We start from the raw sequence: 23,461 nt of genomic DNA, 5'->3' as shown, positions 1-23,461 counted from the left end.
CATTTGGACTCTCTCTTCAGAACACTCATCAACACAAAGTTCTCCAACACCATCCTAATATTAAGTTTTCTTCCTTCCTGGAAGGCCTGCAGATGTAGGAGTCCAAAATCTCCAGGAGAGCTCAAAGAAAAGTCACAAAAATTTCTCTGGCTTCTTTTTTTCTTTCCTTTCCAAATCACCACCATCACCGTCTTCTAACCATTGGATCCCCAGAGAGCCTCAAACAGCTGGGGCTTGAAACAGTGACTGCCTGGGGCTTTGGGGAGCTGTTGCTAGAGGGTCCGCCCAAAGAAGGTAATTCCTGGGCCGTAACTGATTTTCCAGCTCTTTCACACCTCAAGGTTGCCTAGAAATGAACGGAGGAGAGGCAGGCATTCAGAGAACCGATGCTCCTCCTCTGTGGGACTGAGGTTTTCTTTGGTTACAAGAGCAGGTCCCCTGACGACAGGTAAAATAGCTACTCTTCTTATAGAAGAGTATTTGGATTCATGGTGGAAAATAACCCTATCTAGTCTGATTCCACTGGGTATTGTCTTCCTTTTCTAAATTTTATTTCACTTAGATCTTATTCCAAGGCAGCTTTATGGTATGGGGTTGACCTTGGATGACTATAAACTGTGCCCTAAGACCTCAGGCTAGGGGCAACTCCAATTAATCTCATTGGCATAGAAGTTTAGAAAAGGAAAGGGAGAGAGGGAGAAAGGAAGAGAAAGAGAGAGAAAGAGAGAGAGAGAGAGAGAGAGAGAGAGAGAGAGAGAGAGAGAGAGAGAGAGAGTCTAGCTACTTTTAGAGAATTCACCACCAGCGTGGCTGCAAGGGAATGATTTTTTTTCCAATCATAGTAATTCTCCCAGCCCATTTATTGAGTTTTATAAGTGGCAATAGCATATAGTAGTGCATAACACTTTGTTCCTAAAGGAGAGGGCTGTATGTCAGGGATTTTTCCAGGCCCAGTTTTGTAGACAGAGAGTCAACCTCAGAGACAGGAAGATCAGGACCCAGGTCCTGCCTGTGATATACATTGGCTGGGTGATCTGGGGCAAATCTCCTAATGCATTAGTCCTCTGGGCACTATAAACCTTTAAGTCCCAGGGAAGGAGCCACTTTGCAACACTAGAGAGAACTTCCTCATTCAAGTTCTCTACAACAATGAAATCACAAATTCAGTCCCCACCTCCAACCCCCCTATTCCTTTCATCTGTGTCTGGCACACAACTGGGGCTTAATAAATGTTCACAAATGAAAGAATGAGGGAGTAGACACACTGAAGACAGTAGAAATTTGCTGTATACTTGAAAAAGTCCCTTTGCCTACTATCCAATGCATGTGGTAGCTGTAAGTTGGGCAGGGGCAGACACAGAAATACATGCATTTCTCTATCATTCTATTAATTCTCACTATCCTTAATACCTTGCACCAATTCCTCTTCTCTTTAACACACTTGGACAATTAGGGGAATCAAGGTAAAATGGAAAAAAAAAACACAAGGAGTACCAAGTGGCTCAGGACAGTTACCCTAATTAAAGATTCCAATGATCTATCCAGAGGCCAGAGTGAGTCACTTTGGCATGCTTATGTACATGAGGCAACCAGGTTGCGCGGTAGATAGAGTGTTGGACTTTCAGTTATGAAGACCTGAGTTCAAATCCTGCCTTAGACATTTACTAGCTATGTGATCCTGGGCAAGTCACTTAACCTTCATGGAGAGGTGTTTTCTCAGCTGGGACTTCCCTATGCTAAGGAAATCACAGATCTATAGCCTACCACCTTGCTGTGGAGCCTTATTCTGCTTGACTCATGGGACAGAACTAGGGAACATGGGGGAAATAGCAATGAGGCAGATAAATGATGGGAAAATTAAAAATAAATCATTAATAATTAGAGCTTAAAACTGGCTGTCTTGGAAGACCTCACTGCAGATCTTTAAGTAAGGACTGAAGGGCTACTTTTTCAGGTGGATGTCATTGTAGAGAAAGTGCTGGCGTGGATCTGAATTCTACTCTTGCTAACCTCAGACATTACTTGCTGTGTGACTCTGGACTCTGAGCTTTATTTTCCTTACCTGTAAAATGGAGATAATAGCATCTCCTTCTGGGGCTGTTGTGAGAATTAAATGAGATTAGATAGATAGATAGATAGATAGATAGATAGATAGATAGATAGATAGATAGACAGATAGATAGATAAACATAGTAATGGTTAGATTAGACAGACAGATAAACAGACATGATAGAAAAAAGAAAAATAGACAGAAAAAAGAAAGAGATAGGCAGGAAGACAGGTAGGTAGATAGGTAGAAAGACAGATGGATGAATAGATGGATAGATGGATAGAAGAATAAATAAATGGATAGATGTATGAATATAAAGATACACAAATAGAAAGATAAATGAATGGGTGGATAGATAAGATGTATGGACAGAGATGGTGGGTTCCCTGTTGCCTGGATGTCCTCAGGCAAAGAAGGGAAGCACGCTTGTTGGGTTGATTGCAGAGGGAATTCTTGTTCAGGGAGAAGACAGATTAAATGGTCTGTGAAGTCCTTTCTAAATAGGAGATTCCATGGTTGTCTGATTCATCTGATTCAGAGATGGATGACATTTGAGCTGCCTGGTCCCAGAGGAATAAACAAGGAGTGGCAGTAGAAAATTGCAAAGAAGGCTTCATGATATGGAAAAAGATGTTACCAACTAAAGCTATCCCAAAGCAAGCTGGGCTGCCTCAAGAGGTGGGAGGATGACCTCCAGAGGCGTTCAAGCAGAGATCAGATGACCCCTTGTCAGGGAGGTCATGGAGATGGACATTAGACTAGATGGCCCCAGAGATTCCCTCTAACTCTTGACACTTGGTAGTTCTCTAAAATGAAATGAATTGAATAAAAATCATAATTCATCTTATTAGGGGTTCATCAAAAGTAGCCCTACTCATCATATATCAGTCACAAGTGTCAGAGTAATAAATGAGAAAAAAATATGTAGGCTGACTTTGCCATCAGCTCCATGTAAATACTTGTTATATGAATTCATAGATGGATGGAGGGAGGGATGGATGGGTGAATGGATAAAGGAAGGGATGGAGGGAGGGATGAGTAGAAGGAGGAATGGATGAATGGATGGAGGGAGAAATAGATGGATAAATAATTGGATAAATGAGGAGACAACTATTGAAAGTACAGAAAGGTAGTTTCATAGCATTATGCCTCATGCATAGTAACTGTTTAATAAAATGCTTCTTTAATAAAATGCTTTAATAAAATGAAAAAAAAATACAGTACTGAGTTCTCACCTCACACTCACAGGTTAGTAAAGATGACTAAAGACAAAAATAAAAACTGTTCAAGGGACTGTAGCAAGACAAGCATGCTACTGCACCAGCAGTGGAGGTGAGAATTGGTTCAATCATTTGGTTCAATCATTCCAGACAACAATTTGGAATTACGAGAGAAAAGTTACTAACTGCACATACCCTTTGATCTAACAATATTACTACTAGGCATATCCTCCAAGGGAATTAAAAACAGAGGGGAAGGTTTCATTTATAAAAAAAGTATTTGTAGTAGGACTTTTTGTTTAAGTAAAAAACTTGAAAGAAAGTAAGTACCTATAGATAAAGGATGGCTAAACAAATTGTGGCAAATGAATCAAGTGGATTATTATAATTATTATTACCACTGCATAAGAAAAGGTAGAAATGAAAAATTCATAGAAATTAGGAAAGATTTGTATGAACCGACTGATGTAAAACTAGCTAAGCAGAGCCAAAACAATTTATACAACGACCTCCAGAATGTGAGGGGAAATAACACTGAAATAACTTCAGAGTTGTGACTTGGTCCATTCATTCCAGAAAAGAATTTGGAGCTATGTCCCAAAGCTACTGAACTATATGAAATTTTGACCCAGTCACATTGCTACTAGATCAAAGATATCAAAAAACCAGAGTGGAGGGGAAATCTCTTATGTACAAAAATGTTTGTAATGAAACAGAACTGGAAACCAAGGGAACATCCCTTAAATAGGCAACAGTTAAACCAATTATTGTATGTGAATGTGATGGCATACTACTATGTGATAGGAAATTATAAAAGGTGATGGTTTCAGAAAAACTGAGAAGACTTACATGAACTGATACAGAGTGACAGGAACACAGCCAAGAGAACAATTTATACAATGTAACAAGAGTTAAAAAAAGGCAATTCTGAAAGAATTAAGAACTCTACGGGGTGGAGCCAAGATGGCCAACTAGAAAGACACATTTACACAGGGTCCTCCCCACAGCCCATAAAATACCTGTAGAGAGGGACTCTCAACAAATTTTGGAGCAGCAGAAGTGGAGAACAACAAAGCAGAGGAGATTTCCAGCCCACGGTGACCTGAAGGGCCCACGGAAACATTGGTTGCGCTGGATGTGGAGCCAAGCGCGGAGCCCAGCCCAGCCTTGGCCAAGCACCAAGGAGCAACAAGACTCTGAGAGGAGGACACCTCAGGGGTGGAATTTCCAGTCGCAGTAGCAGGGCCTCAGATCCCTCGGCCCACAGGTGCCAAAGGTCAGTGACAGGGTTTTATCAGCTGCCCAGGAAGGGAGAAGGGCCTTCCCATAGCTCTGGCATCAGGCAGCAGCCACAGAAGGTGCACAGCAGCCTATACAGACCACTCGTTGGTGGAGCTTATAAACCCCTGGGGGCATTGAAAAGCTGAGTCTTACCTCAGCCTTGGGTGGAGGCCCTGGGAGAGCTGGTCTTTGTCTCACACTGAATGGTGGCCCTGCCCATCCAGCTTATCTGAAAATCAGCTCCCAGTGCTAACTTTATCGGAACTGGAGGCCAGGTGGTTGTGGAGAGGTATCTGCTAAGATTTTGGGCATAAAAATCCCTCTCTGCGACCAGACCAGCGACCAGACCAGCACACGCTTAATTGTGCCACCTTGGAGGAACTGAGATCTCACAGATTCCCAGAGTATACCCTACTCTTGACAAAGGACCTAAAAGTTAAGTAACTGGTTGGGAAAATGCCCAAAAAAGGGAAAAAAATAAGACCATAGAAGGTTACTTTCTTGGTGAACAGATATCTCCTCCCATCCTTTCAGATGAGGAAGAACAATGCTTACCATCAGGGAAAAACATAAAAGTCAAGGCTTCTGTATCCCAAACATCCAAAATATATATTCAATGGGCTCAGGCCATGGAAGAGCTCAAAAAGGATTTTGAAAATCAAATTAGAGAGGTGGAGGAAAAACTGGGAAGAGAAATGAGAGAGATGCAAGAAAAGCATGAAAAGCAGGTCAACACCTTGCTAAAGGAGACCCAAAAAAATGCTGAAGAAAACAACACCTTGAAAAATAGGCTAACTCAATTGGCAAAAGAGGTACAAAAAGCCAATGAGGAGAAGAATGCTTCAAAAGCAGAATTAGCCAAATGGAAAAGGAGGTCCAAAAGCTCATTGAAGAAAATAGTTCTTTCAAAATTAGAATGGAACAGATGGAGGCTAATGACTTTATCAGAAACCAAGAAATCATAAAACAAAACCAAAAGAATGAAAAAATGGAAGATAATGTGAAATATCTCATTGGAAAAACAACTGACCTGGAAAATAGATCCAGGAGAGACAATTTAAAATTATGAGACTACCTGAAAGTCATGATCGAAAACAGAGCCTAGACATCATCTTTCATGAAATTATCAAGGAAAACCGCCCTGATATTCTAGAACCAGGGGGCAAAATAAATATTGAAAGAATCCACCGATCCCCTCCTGAAAGAGATCCAAAAAGAGAAACTCCTAGGAACATTGTGGCCAAATTCCAGAGTTCCCAGGTCAAGGAGAAAATATTGCAAGCAGCTAGAAAGAAACAATTCAAGTATTGTGGAAATACAATCAGGATAACACAAGATCTAGCAGCTTCTACATTAAGGGATCGAAGGGGGTGGAATATGATATTCCAGAAGTCAAAGGAACTAGGACTAAAACCAAGAATCACCTACCCAGCAAAACTGAGTATAATACTTCAGGGGAAAAAATGGTCTTTCAATGAAATAGAGGACTTTCAAGTATTCTTGATGAAAAGACCAGAGTTGAAAAGAAAATTTGACCTTCAAACACAAGAATGAAGAGAAGCATGAAAAGGTAAACAGCAAAGAGAAGTCATAAGGGACTTACTAAAGTTGAACTGTTTACATTCCTACATGGAAAGACAATATTTGTAACTCTTGAAACTTTTCAGTATCTGGGTAGTTGGTGGGATTACACACACACACACACACACACACACACACACACACACACACACACACACACACAAAGACAGAAAACACAGAGTGAATGGAATAGGATGGGACCATATCTTAAAAAAATGAAAATAAGCAGTGAGAGAGAAATATATTGGGAGAAGAAAGGGAGAGATGCAGTGGGGCAAATTATCTCTCATAAAAGAGGCAAGCAAAAGACTCTTCAGTGGAGGGAAAAAGAGGGGAGGAGAGAGGAAAACATGAAGCTTATTCTCATCACATTCATCTAAAGGAAGGAATAAAATGCACACTCATTTTGGTATGAAAACCTATCTTACAATACAGGAAAGTGGGGGAGAAGGGGATAAGCAGGGTGGGGAGGAGGATGGAAGGGAGGACAGTGGGAGGAGGGAGCAATTTGAAGTCAACGCTCTTGGGGAGGGACAGGATCAAAAGAGAGAATAGAAGCAATGGGGGGCAGGATAGGATGGAGGGAAATATAGCTAGTATTATACAACACAACTATCGTGGAAGTCATTTGCAAAACTACACAGATACGGCCTATATTGAATTGCTTGCTTCCCAAAGGGAATGGGTGGGGAGGGAGGGATCAAGAGAAGTTGGAAGTCAAAGTTTTAGGAATAACTGTCAAGTATTGTTCTTACTACTAGGAAATAAGAAATACAGGTAATGGGGTATAGAAAGTTATCTGGCCCTACGGGACAAAAGAGAAGATGGGGAAAAGGGAAGGGAGGGATGTTAGAAGAGAGGGCAGATTGGTGAAAGGGGCAATTAGAATGCTTGGTGTTTTGGGGCGGGGGTGAGGGGAGAAATGGGGAGAAAATTTGGAACCCAAAATTTTGTGAAAATGAATGTTAAAAGTTAAATAAGTAAATTTTAAAAATAAATAAATAAATGAAAAATAGAATAAAAAAAGAACTCTAATCAACCCAATATCCAACCACAATTGCAGAGGATTCATGATAAAATACTGCTGTGCGTGAAAAAGAATTTTTATGAAAACAAAGACTTCAAAATTATGATCAATGCCGTGACCAGTTGTTCAGATAAATAATGGTGAAACATGCTTCCTGCCTCTCATTAGAGAAGGGAGGGAATAGAGCTGTGCAATGAAATGTGAATGTCTGCTTAGTTTCATGCAAATTTCTTGAGGGCAAAACCCTACATTTCTTTAAAATCCCTCAGTGCCTAGTATGTGCTGTACAGAATTACATGCTATACATGCTGATTGGGTGATTGAATGAATGGACAGATAAATGGTGAAGGAATAATTGTTTTCAGTTTCTTGCACACGTGGATGCTCATGGAAAAGAGCACGTGCATGCACGCATGCACACAGATTTTGATGATGACATGCAACTCAAAAGGGATACAGAAAGAAATGGGAAGAGGAAAGGGGGAGCATAAGAAGGAGGGAAGATTCAAAGAGGGATCAGATATAAACAAAATAGACTTTAAAACAAGACTTTAAGCTTGGAAGGGGCATAGCGCAGAAGGGATTAAAAGGAAAAAAGGGAGAAGAACCTACACAAAGGGAGAACAGGAGTAAGGAGAAGAAAATGTATAAGAGAATAGGATGGAGAGAAACACACACACATCAGGAGATGAATGTCGAGAATACATAATATATAAATGTCAAGAAATATATCTATATTTATTACACATTTAAAAGGATTAGAAAGTTGTACATAATAGATTTAGTCATGTGCAATCATCTTTTTATTATACTATGTCATGGAATTGTTTTATTCCATAAATTAAAAATAAAATAAATAAAAATTCATATATAACATGAAAGAGAAAATTGGAGAAAGAAGTGTTAATGGAAGAAATCTAATAGAGAAAGAGAAGAAGATTTTGAAGATAAAGTTTTCAGGACGTGGAAGGATGAATTTTAGGTAAGAAATGGATACACATATTAGGTCACACTGTCTGGCATTGGTAAGAGGTAGCAAATGTGTTTTATTATGAACATCTTTAGGTGACATTTATACCCTGTTGAACATAGCACCGTTTTATACTTTAAGGAATAATATTTTGAAAGGATAAAATGAATCTTCCACAAGAGAAGTTCCTCCTTGCCTCTTCCATCCCCAATTTATACCGTCGATAGCTTGTTGGTACACAGTTGTTTGCATACTGTCTCCCCCGTTAGGGGGAGGAATGTTATTTCCCTTCCTTTTTATCTGTGCTAAGCATGGTGTCTGAAGCAGAGTAGGTGCTTAATAAATGCTTGTTGATAACTCAGAGCAAGAGAAGTAATTGATGATGATGATGACACGATGATAACAATAGGAGTGATATTACCTGCCTGAGGTGACGTGGGCAATTAGGACAGGAGCAAAGAAAGACCTCAAGAGTCCCAAGCTCCAATTCTCCCTATCATGGCACTGTTTGAAGACAGAAGGGATATTGCTGGAACATGGGCCTGTCACTCCATTAGTATGTGCATCTGCCTCTACCAATGAAGGGTGGCACCTTCTCTACAATTTAGAGTCCTGAAGAGTGTGCCAGGGACACTGTCCAGAGATACCCAGCTTGTGTGCATCAGAGCAAGTAGGAAGTCAGAAGACTTGGGTGCAGTCCAGTTCTACCATATACCACCTGTAGGACCTTGGGCAAACTACGTCCCACCCAATCCTTCCTGTTTCCCCCATCTCAGACTTCAGTCTCACTTTCTAAAGGAGAGGCGGGTCTCTTCCAGATCTATAGTCTTATGAACCAACTTTATGTCCTGTTTAGCCCTCTGTCTTAGATTGAATAAAACCCTTCCCTTTTTGGTAGTAAATCTATATCTTTATAAAGCAAGCCCACATATCAGCTTAATTTGAGTCTGGCAGAATCTATACAATGTGTGTGTGTGTGTGTGTATGTGTGTGTGTGTGTGTGTGTGTGTGTGTGTGTGTGTGTGTATGTACATTGGACCACATTGTGGCTAGAACCTCATACCCTGGAAGTAAGCAATCCTCACTGAGCATGCTTGCTGTGACCAGTGACAAGAGGAAGAGGTGACTTGTGTGACCAATGCCCTGAGGTATTATCTTCAGCTAGGATTCTACCAGCCCTTGCCAAGTGAGGCTACCAGATCTACACACAGGCTCTGTCTCCTTGCTCCTGGCACCACTCATTCTTGCCAGGGAGGCAGGAGGGTGGCAGGCCAGAATGCCTTCAAAGCTCCAGGATCCCCAGCTGTCTATTTCAGCAGACACAATGCACCATGGAGCCACAGCTGCCATCAGGGGCTGGCTTGGTGAGAGGGAGCCCTGACCCTGGACCTTCTGCTAGTTTTCGGTCACAGCTGTTTGTTAAACAAAGGCATCAGGAGAGGCGGGAAAAGGATGCCAGCGAGGAGGGAAGAAAGAGTGAGGCCTGGGAATTATAGAGAGGAGGGAAGGGGAGGGAAGTGAAAGCAAAAGAAGGGAAGGGAAGGGAAGGGAAGGGAAGGGAAGGGAAGGGAAGGGAAGGGAAGGGAAGGGAAGGGAAGGGAAGGGAAGGAAGGGAAAGAGTCACTGCAGGCAGAAGACTTGAGTATTGGGCTTCAAACTTTTTACAGTGTAGAGGGGGAAAATCTCAGATTGGGCTCCTGTCAGATTTTCAAAGTGACCCAACCCAAAAACAACTGTGGTGTGTGTGTGTGTGTGTGTGTGTGTGGGCTCCTGTCAGATTTTCAAAGTGACCCAACCCAAAAACAACTGTGGTGTGTGTGTGTGTGTGTGTGTGTGTGTGTGTGTGTGTGTGTGTGTGTGTGTGTGTGTGTGTGTGTGTGTGTGTGTGTGGGCTCCTGTCAGATTTTCAAAGTGACCCAACCCAAAAACAACTGTGGTGTGTGTGTGTGTGGGGGTGTGTGTGTGTGTGTTTCCATAGCCCCTTTCCAGTTGTTCCCACTGTGACCCCAATTTTTTATACCCTCTCTGAGTTTCTATCCCTGTGTCCTTCCCTTCTTTATTATAGAATCTTAGAGCTGGAGCCAAGGCTCTCAGGAGGAAACAAGGTCTACAAGAAGGGAATGTGTGGAGGAGGTCAGGCACAGCCTCCAAGTCTGTGGATTCCAGAGCAGGTCTCTCTGCATCACACCTCATACCACACCGTTACTATGACTATGACCATGAGGGACAGGGATATATCATTAAGATAAGGCACTCCTAGGATGAAAGTCTTTCTGCCAGTGCAGGTCAGCACTTGTTTTCAACCTATGGTCTTAGGACTACAAATGGAGAACTGGAAGGCCCTGTGAACCAAAGTCCCTTACTTTACAGTCACCTTGTACTAAACCCAATTACACTGAATACATCCCTCAGAGCTACCATCATGAGGAATCTGACTGTTATAAGATGAGGAGAGATCATAGGAGAGCTTATGATGTGTTCTTCACCAGAAGGGAATGGGGTGGGGACAGGGGGTGGGGGGTGGGGGTCACAAAGAGTCTGAATTGAAACAACTGAACAACAGTCAGGTAGAAACTTAAGATCAATGAGATCTTAGGTTTAGAGATGGAAAGGACCTCAGAGGCCATGGAGCCAAACTCCCTCATTTTACAGATGAAGAAATGGAGGAACATACAGATACACACATATGTGCTCATGTTCAATCAAAGGAAGAAAGGAAAGAAGGATGAATGGAAGGAAGAGAGAAAGAACAAGAGACAGAGGAAGGAAGGAGGGAAGGAAGGATGAATGGGAGCAAGGAGGAAAGAAAAGAAGGAAGGGAGAGAGGAAGAAAGAAAGGAAAGAAGGAAGGAAGAAAGGAAGGAAGGACAAGAAAGAGAAAAGAAGGATGGGAGGAAGGAAAGAAGGAAGGAGAGGAAGGAAGGAAGGATGGGGAGAAAGAAAGAAATGCAATATTTTTAAATGAGCAGAAGAAAACAGAAGGAAGGCCAGAAAGAATTGCAGACAGTAGAACAGTTCTGAAAATTGCCTGCAGAATGTTGTGTTTTTAAAAGAAAAGCCAACTTGACCTAACAGAGATCTATAGTTTCAGATACAATCTTCTGTTTCTGTTCTACTATACGTATGGAAATGCTCATTTTATTGGATATTTGTTAATTTCAGAACAATAAACTTTAAAAAAGAGAAAGCAGAACGTGCCCAAGCACAGCTGCTCCATTGATTTGCTCAGAACCAGAGAAGCTGGAGGGCTCATGGGGGGTCTTGTGTCCAAGGCACCTCAAGGTTTCCTCTCTACTACTTGGAGGCAGCTACCAATCAGACCTATCTGAGAATTCTCTTCTTAAGTCTAAATATCCCCAGTTCCATCACCTAATCTTTGCATACTATGAATGTCAGGTTTGATTACCTGGTGACCTCTACAGACTTCACTTTGGGTACTGATTTTTTCCACTCAGAGGCAGGGTTGTGCTGGCAAATGTTTAACAAGCGGCTCTCTGTCCACACTTTTATGTTTGCTCAGTATTGTTATTTTTCTCCATCTTAAGTCTAGACAATCACAAAACAATAAATAAAGCTCTGATGTACAGTTTGCTGATTTCTAAGCTACTGTTCACACTGAAGATTTAACAATCACCTCAGTCTGAGCAGTCTCCAGCAAGCCTTTGCTAGAGGCACAGTCTACTGCCGCACCTCTACTCCGATCCTCAAAATCTGAATTCATCAGGCCTAACTTTTGAGAAACCCTAAGTCACCTCCATATCACAGCATGACCATGGTCCCTGTAGCATGGTGCACTGGGGAGAGGCCTGGATTTCAAGTAACAGGACTTGAGTTCAAATCCTAGATCTTCCATTTACTGTCCCCTTGACCTTGGGCGCCCTTCTGGATTTCAGTGCCTTCGTCTGTAAAATGGGGAGGATGGAGGAGGTCCTCCTAGCTCTAGGTATATGATTCTATGGACATGTAAATAACGGAAATCCTTCTTCAACGTATGACAGAAATATGAAGGGCCTTAAAGGTCACTTGGCCATCACAAGAGCCTGCCTCTTGAGCTGGTACAGACCTTAGAGGCCACCTAGCCCAACCCTCTCATTTTACAGATGGGAAAACTGAGACCCATGGGAAGCTGAGTGACTTAGAATCACAGTCTATGTAATACTCTATGCCGTCACCAGAATATACTAACCACACTGTCCACAGGTCCTCCAGTCATCACTGAGCCACCCCATTTTCTTCCCCCATCTCCCCATCCCAAACTGCTATTCATTGTTCCTTTCTGCTTCCTTTAGGGTCATTTCCTCCTCATCTCCCTCTCTGCCCTCTTCCCTTGACTTTGCCCTTTGCTCTGGCCCATTATCACCATGATAACCCTTTGACTAACCCTTTCCCAGGCCCTGGGATCAGCATGTTCCCCAGGTCCTGCCTGGCTCAGCTTTCTTCACCCCTCCCCCTTCCAAACCCCCAAGTTTGAGCCAGCAATTTATGCCGGGAATTCCCACTGCCATTAAGTGTGCTATGCATGTAAATATCTCATAAATGGCTTTTTACTATGAGGCATGTTTATACCTGAACAAATTATACTCTATTTTTGTTTGGAAAGGTGTAGGGCTCCACCTTCATTATAGCGTGGGGCCCAGCTTGCTACATGCCTGAGCAGGCAAGAGAGTCCTCTTCGTATCCTGGCCTGAACCTGACTCACCAGGCTTAGAACAGCAATGTGTTTTCAGATTCCTTCCACTCCAGCTGGGGTCGGGGTGGGGGTGTGGAGGGGAGAAAGGAGGGAGCCAGCAAGCACAGCACCCCACATGGAAATAAGATTCTCCACTCCCCTCATCCCCAAGGCAAGGTATCCAAAGAGGTCTTCATTTCTCCCAAAGGGCTAGGCAGGCAGCTGAACAGTGACCATGCTCCATGACAGGCCCAGAGACCACATTCCATGGTTTCATACCCATTCTACTTTTTCCTGCTAAGATGCCTACTGACTTTTAAGGAGGCAGATTTCAGTTCAGCAGAGCAAAGGACTTTCTAATAATCTGAGCTGTCCAGCAACGGCATAGGCTTCCCTGTCAGATAGTGAGCTCCCCACCACCGAGTGTTCAAACACAGAAGCATTTGACCATCTGTCCAGTGGTTCTACAGAAGAGATTCTTCTATTCGGTGAATCATAATAAACATTGTTTTGTGTTGCATTATCCGGGATGGGAAGATGGATTAGATAAATCTAGGGTCCCTTCCAAATCTGAGACTCTATGAGGTCATCAGCTGCTCTAATGTCAGGTTTTTGATGTCCACAAGGCTCTAGGAAGGGTGACCTTAAAAACAGACATAGTATGGATAGACCTCAGAAGCCATCTGTCCAACACTCTCATTTTACCAAGGAGAAAACTGAGACCCAAGGTAGTAAAGTAACTTCCCCAACATCATACAGCATGAGGTGTATTGGGCAAGCTCTCCTTTCTCCAAATTGTCTCTTGGTATCATTTGGACTCGATGTGTTCAAAAGAATTCATATTTTCCTCCCTAAATATATCTCATCCCCAAATTTTTCTATTTCTGTTAAGGTTACCACTACCCTTCCCATTACCTAGGCCCACAACTTGGAAATCATCTTTGATCCTTCCTTCTCCTTCTGCCTGCCTCAATGCCAATCAGGTATTGAGTTTTTTTCAGTTATGGCTCCTCAAGATCTCTTGGGACCCTCCTTCACACTTTCACCATCTCTCACTTAAGCTATTTCAATAGCCTCCTAATTGGGTGACTTCCTTCCATGTTCTGCCCTCTCTAGCCCATCCTTCACATGGATATCAAACTTTGGCTCCTATAACACACCTATAAGACTATGCCATTCCCTTGTTCAGAAATCATCAAAGGTTCCCCATTTTCTCTAGGTTAAAATACAGTCTGTAAATGCCTCTGTCTGGCATTTAAAGTCCTCCACAGTCTGGCTCCCATCTACCTTTCCAGATATATTTTTAATAGAACCCTGTCATATAGTCAAAATTCCATCTCTAGTCTTCATACACAAAGGCTACCACCACCATCTCCCATGCACATCTCAAACTCCTTAGCTTTTGTCTTCCTCCTCTTCCTCCTTTTAAAGGCCAGCTCTCCCCATCCTGCCCAGGCTGAAAGTACAGTGGCCACTCACAGTCAGGATCTCACTGCGGATCACTATGGGAACTTCAATCTGCTCCATTTCTAACCTGGGACAGTTTGCCCTTCCTTAGGCACCCTGTTCATTCCTCTGCCCATTGCCGTATTGATACTTAGCATGGACACCTTATTGTATTTTAACCCACTGAAATGCAGAACTCCTAAGCTCAAGAAATCCATCAGCCGCAGCCTTCCTGGTAGCAGGGATTAGAGTTACAAGCCACCACTCCTGGCTCCTGGCTCCTTTTAAGGTTCAGCTAAGGTATTACCTCCCATAGGAAAACTTGCCTGATTTCCTTGAAATATTAGTGTCTTCTCTCTCTCCCAATTATCTCACATCTACTTAGTTCTATACATAGTGTATACCATCCCCAACGTCCCAATCAGTAGAGAGTAAGATCCTTTAAGGACAAGAATGATTTATTTGGTTTTGTTTTTGTAGCCCTAGAGCCACGTGTTATAAATCATAAAACTTAATAAGTGTTTATTGGAATGGTTCAGATGGTGGCAGATAGTCCACCATTAAAAAGCTTTTTCCATTTGGAAAGCTTTTCCATAGCTCTCTACTGAAATGCAAATATTCCACAGGAGGGATATCATCCTAAGTATTAACCATAACTTAATACTATTTAGGAGCTCAGAATGAAACTAGTGTTTTGGGGAGGAGGAGCAATGAATGGGCCCAGATGTCAGAAGCAGGGAAAAGTGAATAACATGGAAGGAAGGAAGATACTAGTTTTCCCGCCTTGATGATTCTGTGATCAAGCCTAGTACCCAGGTTCTGCAATTTGTCCTACAAGCCCATAATCTGTAGTCATGCTTGCTTGCCAACAGACAACCAGTTTACTTTATGGTTCAGACACAGAGTGGTCAGGAAGAAAGGGGATAATGAGAGTTTGAGTTCATTCCCACCTAGATGGATCCACATCTTGACGTTCCTGCCTAGAGGAGAACCCCAGTCATCCAGAGGCCATTTAAGGAACTTGGATCTGGCCAGCTCCTTTTATGATCCCATCCCTTTAAAGAGGCATGAGTAGTAGGGGTAATAGGAAAGGAAGCCAACATTCGAGTTCCCATTTCATTAGCTCAACCATGTTACCCTTGCAAGGAAAAAATCAACCCTACTGTGAGTGATGTCTCCCCTGCAGGAATTAGAGACCACACTTACCATGACAGACTCATTCATGCTCTGCATGTGGAAGTCATCCATGCTGACCACAGTCCCACCAGCCACCACCTCATTGCTCCCTTGGCTGGACTGGGGGAGATCAAAATATGTGCTGTCTGGTTCCCTGAGAAAAGATGAGAAGAGCCTTTAGCCCTACCTGAACCACTGGTCTAAACACCCTAACCTACAAGCCCAAGGATAAAGTTAACAGAGGGGAAAGAAGGTGGGGTATTTGGGGGGAGGTATGGATCTTGTTACTGTGAATGACTTGAGAGAATCCTGGCTTCATACTTTTACCCATCTAATTTTCTTCCTATGCTCTTCTAGGCCGTCCCTCCCCACTCCTCTTCTCTCCTTGGCTCTCCTCCTTTCTTTCCTTCCCACTCTTCTTTTCTTTCATCTCCTCTCCTTTATTTTCTTCCCTCTCTTTTCTTCTCTCCTCTTTCCTCTTTTTATTCTCTCTTCCCTTCTTCCTCTTTTCTCTCAACTCCTCCCTCCCTGTCTCTCTCCCTCTTTCCATCCTTCCCTCTCCCCTCCCTCCCTTCTCCTTCATCTTCTTCTCCTCCTCCTCCTCTCTTTCCTCTCCCTTTCCATCCCTCCCTCTCCCCCCCTTCTCATCTTGGCCCTCTTCTCTTACTACTCCTCTCTCCAGTTGTCTTCCCATCTTTCTTTTCATCTCTTCTTCTCTCTCTCCCCTCTTCTCTTATCCTCTCCTCATTGTTCTACCACCATCTTCTGATCCTCCTCCCTCCTTCAAGTGGAAGAATCTAAGTTTTTGACAGAGGTCATCTGGTCCAATCCATATCTGAACAGGAATCCCCTCCCCAGACAAGTGAGGAATCTCTCTTCCACTTGAAGACCTCTAGATATGGGGACTTCACTACCTCTCAAGGCATTCTCTTGGGTGGGCAGCACAATTCAAATTGGTAGGAAATTTTTTTCTCTTCTGAAGGCAAATTTACTTTCCCTGTAATTCCCACCCATTATTTCTATATGTGTCCACTAGAACCAAGCAGAGTAAGGTTAATCCTTCTACATGACAGCCCTTCAAAAGCTTGAAGACCTTAGTCATGCTCTCTACCTCCAGTCACCTCTCCCAGCAGCATTCCTAATGATCTCTTGGTGTCCCACCCCCTCCATCATGCCTTGTTCCTGGTCATCAGATTTTTTGTTCCAACACCAAGGACCCTCAGGAGGGCAGTCTGCTCTGCAGCCCACTGGGAAGTACCTCATTTTATATGATGCCTAAGGAAAGGCCATGACACTGGTACTCCATTTAGCTGCAACTCCTCCCCACATATTCCCATCTACCTATAACTGGACACTAGACCTGATGAGATGGTTGAGCCTAGTCTGGGCTGAGGAAACTGTAGTTCCCTACTCTTCTAATTCATCTCCCAGGGATATAGACTAGGAAGGAAAACTCACAGAGTACTCCAGAGGTGTTCAAATGTGGTTCCTTCATCTACAGAGGAAGACTGGGACATCTTCATGGAGGGAGAATCCAACCAAGGGTAAAACACTCTGGGAAGAAAGAACACATCCTTATGAACAAGAAGTTATCGTCCAGCTTCTCCAATTCTTTTCAAATCCACCTTTTCATTTGCTTCTAAGGTCACTCCTTCCAAGGTCAATGTCTTCATTTTTCATAGGATCACAGATTTGGGGTTGAAAGGGAACATAGGGGCTATGGCATCCAACCTCTTTATTTTACAAATGTCAAGATGGAGAAGGCTTACATAACTGGTAAGTGTCTGAGGGACAGGAACCAGTCAAGGGTGAGGAACCTGCAGATGGGAGGCCACATGTGGTCTTCTAGGTCCTTGGGTCCAGCCTTTTGACTGAGTCCAAGTTTTACAGAAGAAATCCTTTAGTCCTAGAACATCTCACTTCCAAGCCTCATGTTCCCTCCACTGTACCGTTCTACCTCAAGGTCACTCTGTCCAAGACTTGTATATCCAAAGAGAACATGTGCCCTCACTTTTTGGGGGTGTGTGTGAAATACTTGATACCAATTATTCTTGCTATACTTTGAGAGAAATGATTATTTCTCTTTCATATTAATAGTCAGTTACTCAAATTGCGGAGACCCTAGTCCCCCCCCCCCCCCCCCATTTCCTTGTCTAATCTCCCAAGAACAGGGCTGATAGAAGATAGGATTAACATTCTCCTCATTCTGGGTACTGCTACTCTAGCCAATTAACTCAGGCTTGGATGGGGGATATAGGTTCTTTGTCTGGATTGCCCAAGGCTGAGGGGAGTCTGAGTATAGGGAGAGTATTTCTGGCCAAGAGTGACAGGATGTCACTCTCAGTCACTCACTGGAGTGAACTCACTTCTCTTTGTAAAGTCTACCTCTAGTTCATTTGCTAACCAGTCAAAGTTGATTGCCAACCTCCAGGACACTCCTCTTCCAAGGGCATAAAAGCCATGACCTCAACGCCATGATTGTCTTTGGTTTAAGAGAGAGATGGCTAAATGACCATCCTTTTATTAATAAACACCCTGGCATTATTAATAAAAGGATTAAACTACCCAGAAATTATGTCTCTTGAACTTTTTAAATGCCACAACTTTTATAGTAAACCCTTCCTCCCCTCTCCTAAAGTTAACTGAAGTCTAACTGATTGCTATTAATGGGAAACACATCAGTGGGAGCTTTATCAGTGAGAATACCAGAAACCCAGCTACTCAGGGTTACTTCCTTCTCGGGAACCCAAAAATCAATTCAACTGTGATTGAGGACCTAGATCAAGGGAGGGTAGGACATAAACAAACAGATAATATACACAAATTAATGGGAAGAGGAGCCCAAAGAGAAATGACTACTGAGGACATTAAGGAGGGTCTCATATAGGTGATGGTGCTTGAGCTGAGCCTTGAAATAAGTCAGGTATTCCAAGAGGCAGAGGTGAAGGAGGGAGAGCATTCCAAGCATGGGGGACAGCCCTCACAAAGGCAGGAAGTGTCTTGTCCCAGAAATAACAAATAGAATTGTTTGTCTAGAATGTAGGGTACACAAGGGGGAAGGGCAGGTAGATTATAGACTCAGATTGTAAAAGGTAGGCAGAGAAAGGGGCAAAGAACCTTCCACACTGGCATCCAGTCCTCCTCTTTGTGTCATCCCAACTCAGAGCTGTATATCTCATGCATTCTTAACCAGTCAATACCTAATTAAGCTTCTCAGTCTAGAACTTGACTTTGAAGGGACCACCCCCCCCCCTCCATCAAGATCATCTAGTTCAGTCTTCTCATTTCACAGATGAGGAAACTGAGGCCACAGTGACATACAGGGTGGTAAGCATACAGGTCGAGTCTTAGACTGTCCAAAGACCCACCCACCTCCTTCCTGGAACATGTGATCCTGGAAATAAACACCGTTGAACTTACTCATTAGGATAAAATGTGGGTCACTTCCTGTGCTTATTACCAAGACTGTAATCAAATCACAAATGGATCTAGCCACCTAGGCCCCTAGAGGTCCTCAGTGTATGAAAGTCAGAATGAACAGAACTCCAGCTCTGCCCCACCTACCATGCCACATGGCCATGCCAAGCTAGACAAGCCCAAACCTGCCCAGTGTGGGTCACAGCAGGAACATACAATCTGCCACATTTTGACTTTCTACATGTAGTGCTGTATATGGAGCCTCCAAGGCAGGCACTGAAGGGGCGTACTCCCCCATAGACCTGGCTCACCCAGGAGAACCCTGGCTAATAAAGATGGTATACAAGACAATTCCTAGGCTGAGTATTAAACAGGAAAAGACACGGGACCGGGCAGGAGGGTGGGGAGACAATGCTTTGTGTTCAGAAACCCTTGGGAAACAGCCCCTTTGTACTCTTATTGGGCAATTTATTGGGCAATTATTTATAGCGCCAGTCTTGGAACCAGGACAACAACCTGGATTCAGAGTTGCTCCAGATACATGTTGGTTGTGTGGCCCTTGGCAGGTCTAGAAGGTGCCAACCTGTATTGATGGAGAGAGTTTCTTCACCTGAGAGTTCTCTATGCCAGTGAAATCATCAGTCTAATTCTTATCCTTATACATATAGTACACTAGGTACTGATGAAAAAATATGGAACAGTAGAAGTTATGGTCCCTGCTTTCCAAGATATTAGACTCTAGTTGGGTTGAGATAAGACCAGCAAGGTAGTAGAGTGGAAAGAACATTAGTCTCTGGAATCAGATCCTGGCTCTGATACTTATAAACTGTGGCATGATAGGTAAACCACCTAACATCTCTGATAATTATCTGTAAAATGAGGTTGCTGCAGCAGGTCAGGGGTTCTAAATCTGGAGTCTGTGAACTTGTTTAAAAATATTTTGACAACAGTATTTCAATCTAATTGATTTCCTTCATAATTGTATGTATTTTATTTGATACGTTTAAGAACATGATTCTGACAAGAAACTTGTAGGCTTCACTAAACTGACTGCCCAAGGGGTCCAGGGCACAAAGAAGGTGAAGAATCCCTGCACTAGATAATGTTTCCAAAGTCCCTGGTGACTCAAAATCCTATAATCCAGACATAAACAAGTCAAACAGATAAACAGCAGAGCACAGGGCTTGTTAAGCTTTCAGTCCTACTGCCCAAATTCACCCAGCTCAAGCCCCTACAAAGCCTGGCAAACTGTCCAGCAGGCCTCCTCTCTGGTCCAGTTCACTCACCACCCAATATTCACCTACTTCCCTGTGACCCAGGCACAGAGCCACCAAAGACAACTTGAGAAAGTGAATGATTGCTCATTCTGAAATCCAGAGAGCCTGGGATCAAATCCTAGCTCTGCTCCAGACTAACTGTGTGAACTTGACCGAGTCACCTGAGCTCAGTGGGCCCTCAATTTCCTCAATTGTAAAGTGATCAGTTACTCAAGACTAGGTAAAAGAGTCCATTCTACACCTCATTTTCTATTGGTCGTTGCCTCAGTTAAAGTGACACCTGTTAAAACGTCAGCTTGAAAAGGCCAAAGTTCTCCACTGTGTTTTGGCCCATCTCCAGTCATCCTGATCTATATCTGGCCACTGTACCCAGCTGGCTCCCTCACTTAAATCCAATTCACTTGCATGTCATGGCATCACCTTCCTGATGTCATGGTTCTCTATAAGGACAAAGGGCAAACAATAACAACGGTGATTAGTTAAGATGGCTTCTAAGATCCCTTGCAGCTCTGAATCTCTGAAACTAATATACAATAATAATCATAATAGCTCACATTTCTAGAATGCTTTAAAGTTTTTTAAGTCCTTTATAGCCATTTTGGGCAGCTTGGTAATGCAGTGAATAGAACATCTGGCCTTGAGTCAGGAAGACCCAAGTCTAAATCTAGCCCCAGGTACTTACTAGCTGTGTGACCCTGGGCAAGTCACTTTACCCTGTGTGCCTCAGTTTCCTCATCTGTAAAATAGAGGGAAACGCAAACCACTCCAGTATCTTTGCCAAGAAAACCCACAGTCTGGCACAACAACAGCTATTATCATCTCATTGTTCCTCCCAACCCCAGTGGAGGTGTTAGAATCATCCTCATCCTCCTCCCTACTTTTAAATGCCTTGAGTCACACTGCTTGTAAGTATCTGTAGGATTTGAACTCCACTCTTGAAGCCCATTGCCCTACGTATTGTTGCATCCTACCTCCCTGGGGCAACTGGCTTGAACTCTACAGTACCAAGTGAGTTCCATGGGAATTCAGAGAAGGCTGGAGAATCTGAAATAGGTTTTACTGAGATATTCTTGTTCAGTCATTTCATTTGGGTTTGACTTTCCATGACTCCATTTGAGGTTACCTTGGCAGAGATACTGGAGTGGCTTTCCATTGCCTTCCCCAGCTCATTTTACAGATGAGGAAACTGAGGCAAACTGGGTGAAGTTACTTGCCCAGGGTCACACAACTAATAAGTGCCTGAGGTTGGATTTGAACTCACAAAGATGAATCTTCCTGACTCCAGGATGGGCACTCTACACACTGAGCCACCTGGCTTGCCTTTTTACTGAAATAGAAATACTTAAAATACTTTATTTTGGTAGGAAAGGGAATAAGGAGGGTCCTCCCCAGGAGGGTTCATAGGATATAAGGCCTATTATGTTAGAATGTCAGAACTGGGAGAGCTCTGCAACAAGGAAGGTCAGAGCTGGGAGGGTGGGAACCTTAGAGATGATCTAGTCTAACCTGCTCATTTTCCACAAAATACCCTGCAGCCCAGAGAGGTTAAATACCTTGCCCAACAGTCACACAAGTAGTAACTACAAGTGCCCGGATTTGACTCCAAGCTCTTGGACTTCACATTCTGTGCTCCTGTTGCCTGCATTGCCTCTGGGATGGGCAAAGGTTCCAAGACAGGAATGAAGCCTCCTCACAGTTAAAGGTTTCATGCCAGAACCAGACAAGTCAGGACCTTTGATTTGACAAAAGAGGAAACTAATGCCCAGCCAGAAGAAAGGACGAGCCAAGGTCATACCATAAGTTAATGGCCAAGTCAGGATTAGAACCCAGGTCTCCAGACTCCCAGCTCAAAGCTGTTTCCACTATCACACATTAGTCAGGCATGAAATCCTGGACAACCCCACAAAGAGAACAAGGTCTGGGACTCTATGTCATCTAAATGTCCAACTATCTGACCAGTTTCCCAAAACCTAGATACCAGTCAATGCCTTTTATTGAAAATAATAATGATGATAATTTTTCTTGATGTCCTTTTGTTTTTATATTATAGTCATTTTAATGGAATATAATTTAATTTTTAATATTCCTCCACCTAGAACCACAGCCTTCTATGGAACAATGAGCAATAGTTGAGACAAAGTGTCTATGAAGAATATGACATCCCCACAACCCCATAGTCCCCTGACTTTTAGGGACAGAAGGAAGACATGTTTCACCATCTGCCTCCAGGACCAAGATTGGTTATTCCCATCACTCTGAATGTGGTTTCATAGCATCGCAGATTTGGGAGAGACCTCCAAGGCTACCTAATCCAAGTCACACCTGAATCAGAACTCTGCCCTTTATTTCCCCACCCCCAATCCATGAACATCCAGCCTTTACCTGAAGGCTTCCATGGAGGGGGATTCCACTCACTCCATCCCCAGACATGACATTCCACTAGAAGATAACTTTAATTGTTAGGAAGTTTTTCATTATATCAAGTCTAAACCTGTCTCTCAGCAAGCTTTACCTTTTACTCTCAGCTCTACTGTCTGGGGCCGGGCAGAACAAACCCTCAACCACAAGACCTTATTTTACAGATAGAAGAACTGAGACCCAGAGAGAAAGAACTTGTGGTGGCCTCATCTTAGTGTCCATTCATCTATGTCACTGAAACCAGTGGGTCTATTTGTTCTTCTAGACCAGTTTACTCCACCCTGCATCAGTTCATATAAGTCTTTCCTTGCTTTTCTTCTCATTTTTTGTCATCCACACTTACTAACTGTGTGATCCTAGGCAAGTTGCCCTGTTTGCCTCAGTTTCCTCATCTGAAAAATGAGCCCTGAAAGGACATGCCAAACTGCTCCAATATCTTTGCCAAGAAAGTCCGAAATGGGGTCACAGAGTCCAACACAAATGGAAAATGACAGAACAGCAAAAAGCACAAGAAGTTCTATTGGCTCACAGCTGAGAAGACCTGAGTTCAAGTTCTTCCTCTGACACATACTGTGTGAGCCTGGGCAAGTTTTTAGCCTCTCAGTGATCTAGGTCACCCTCTAAGGTTATAAGTGACAGACATTGCACTGACCAGCATCTAGATGGTAAGCTCCTTGAGGGTAGGAACTATCTTTTCTCTCTTTTTGTATCCCCAGAGTTTAGCACAATGCCTGGCACATAACGCATGCTTAATAAATGTTAATTAATTGATTTATTGATAGAAGAGGGAATTTTTTCACCTGGGAGTTCCATATATGAAAGAAAGAGAGATAGAGAGAGAGGGAGAGAGAGAGAGAGAGAGGGAGGGAGGGAGGGAGGAAGGAAAGAAAGAAGGAAGAAAGAAAAGGAAGGAAGAAAGAAAGGAAATA

General features: G+C 43.1%; 1 protein-coding gene across 2 annotated transcripts in view; it reads right to left on the bottom strand.

Moving 5' to 3' along the window:
- TP73 (tumor protein p73) overlaps nucleotides 1-23,461 on the bottom strand; it is a 174,207-nt gene that overhangs the window by 126,812 nt on the left and 23,934 nt on the right. For both annotated transcript variants that reach the window (XM_072608642.1, XM_072608645.1), the window contains exons 2-3: nucleotides 16,879-16,974; nucleotides 15,451-15,574 (exon numbers count right to left, since the gene is read on the bottom strand). In XM_072608642.1, the coding sequence (XP_072464743.1) occupies nucleotides 15,451-15,574; nucleotides 16,879-16,943 (189 nt within the window). In that variant the 5' untranslated portion in view covers nucleotides 16,944-16,974. The remainder of the gene's footprint in view (nucleotides 1-15,450; nucleotides 15,575-16,878; nucleotides 16,975-23,461) is intronic.

Source organism: Notamacropus eugenii, chromosome 5 (assembly GCF_028372415.1).
Source record: "Notamacropus eugenii isolate mMacEug1 chromosome 5, mMacEug1.pri_v2, whole genome shotgun sequence".
NCBI lineage: Eukaryota > Metazoa > Chordata > Mammalia > Diprotodontia > Macropodidae > Notamacropus > Notamacropus eugenii.
The sequence above is the reverse complement of the archived record's forward strand: the minus strand, read 5'-3'. Positions and strand labels throughout refer to the sequence as shown.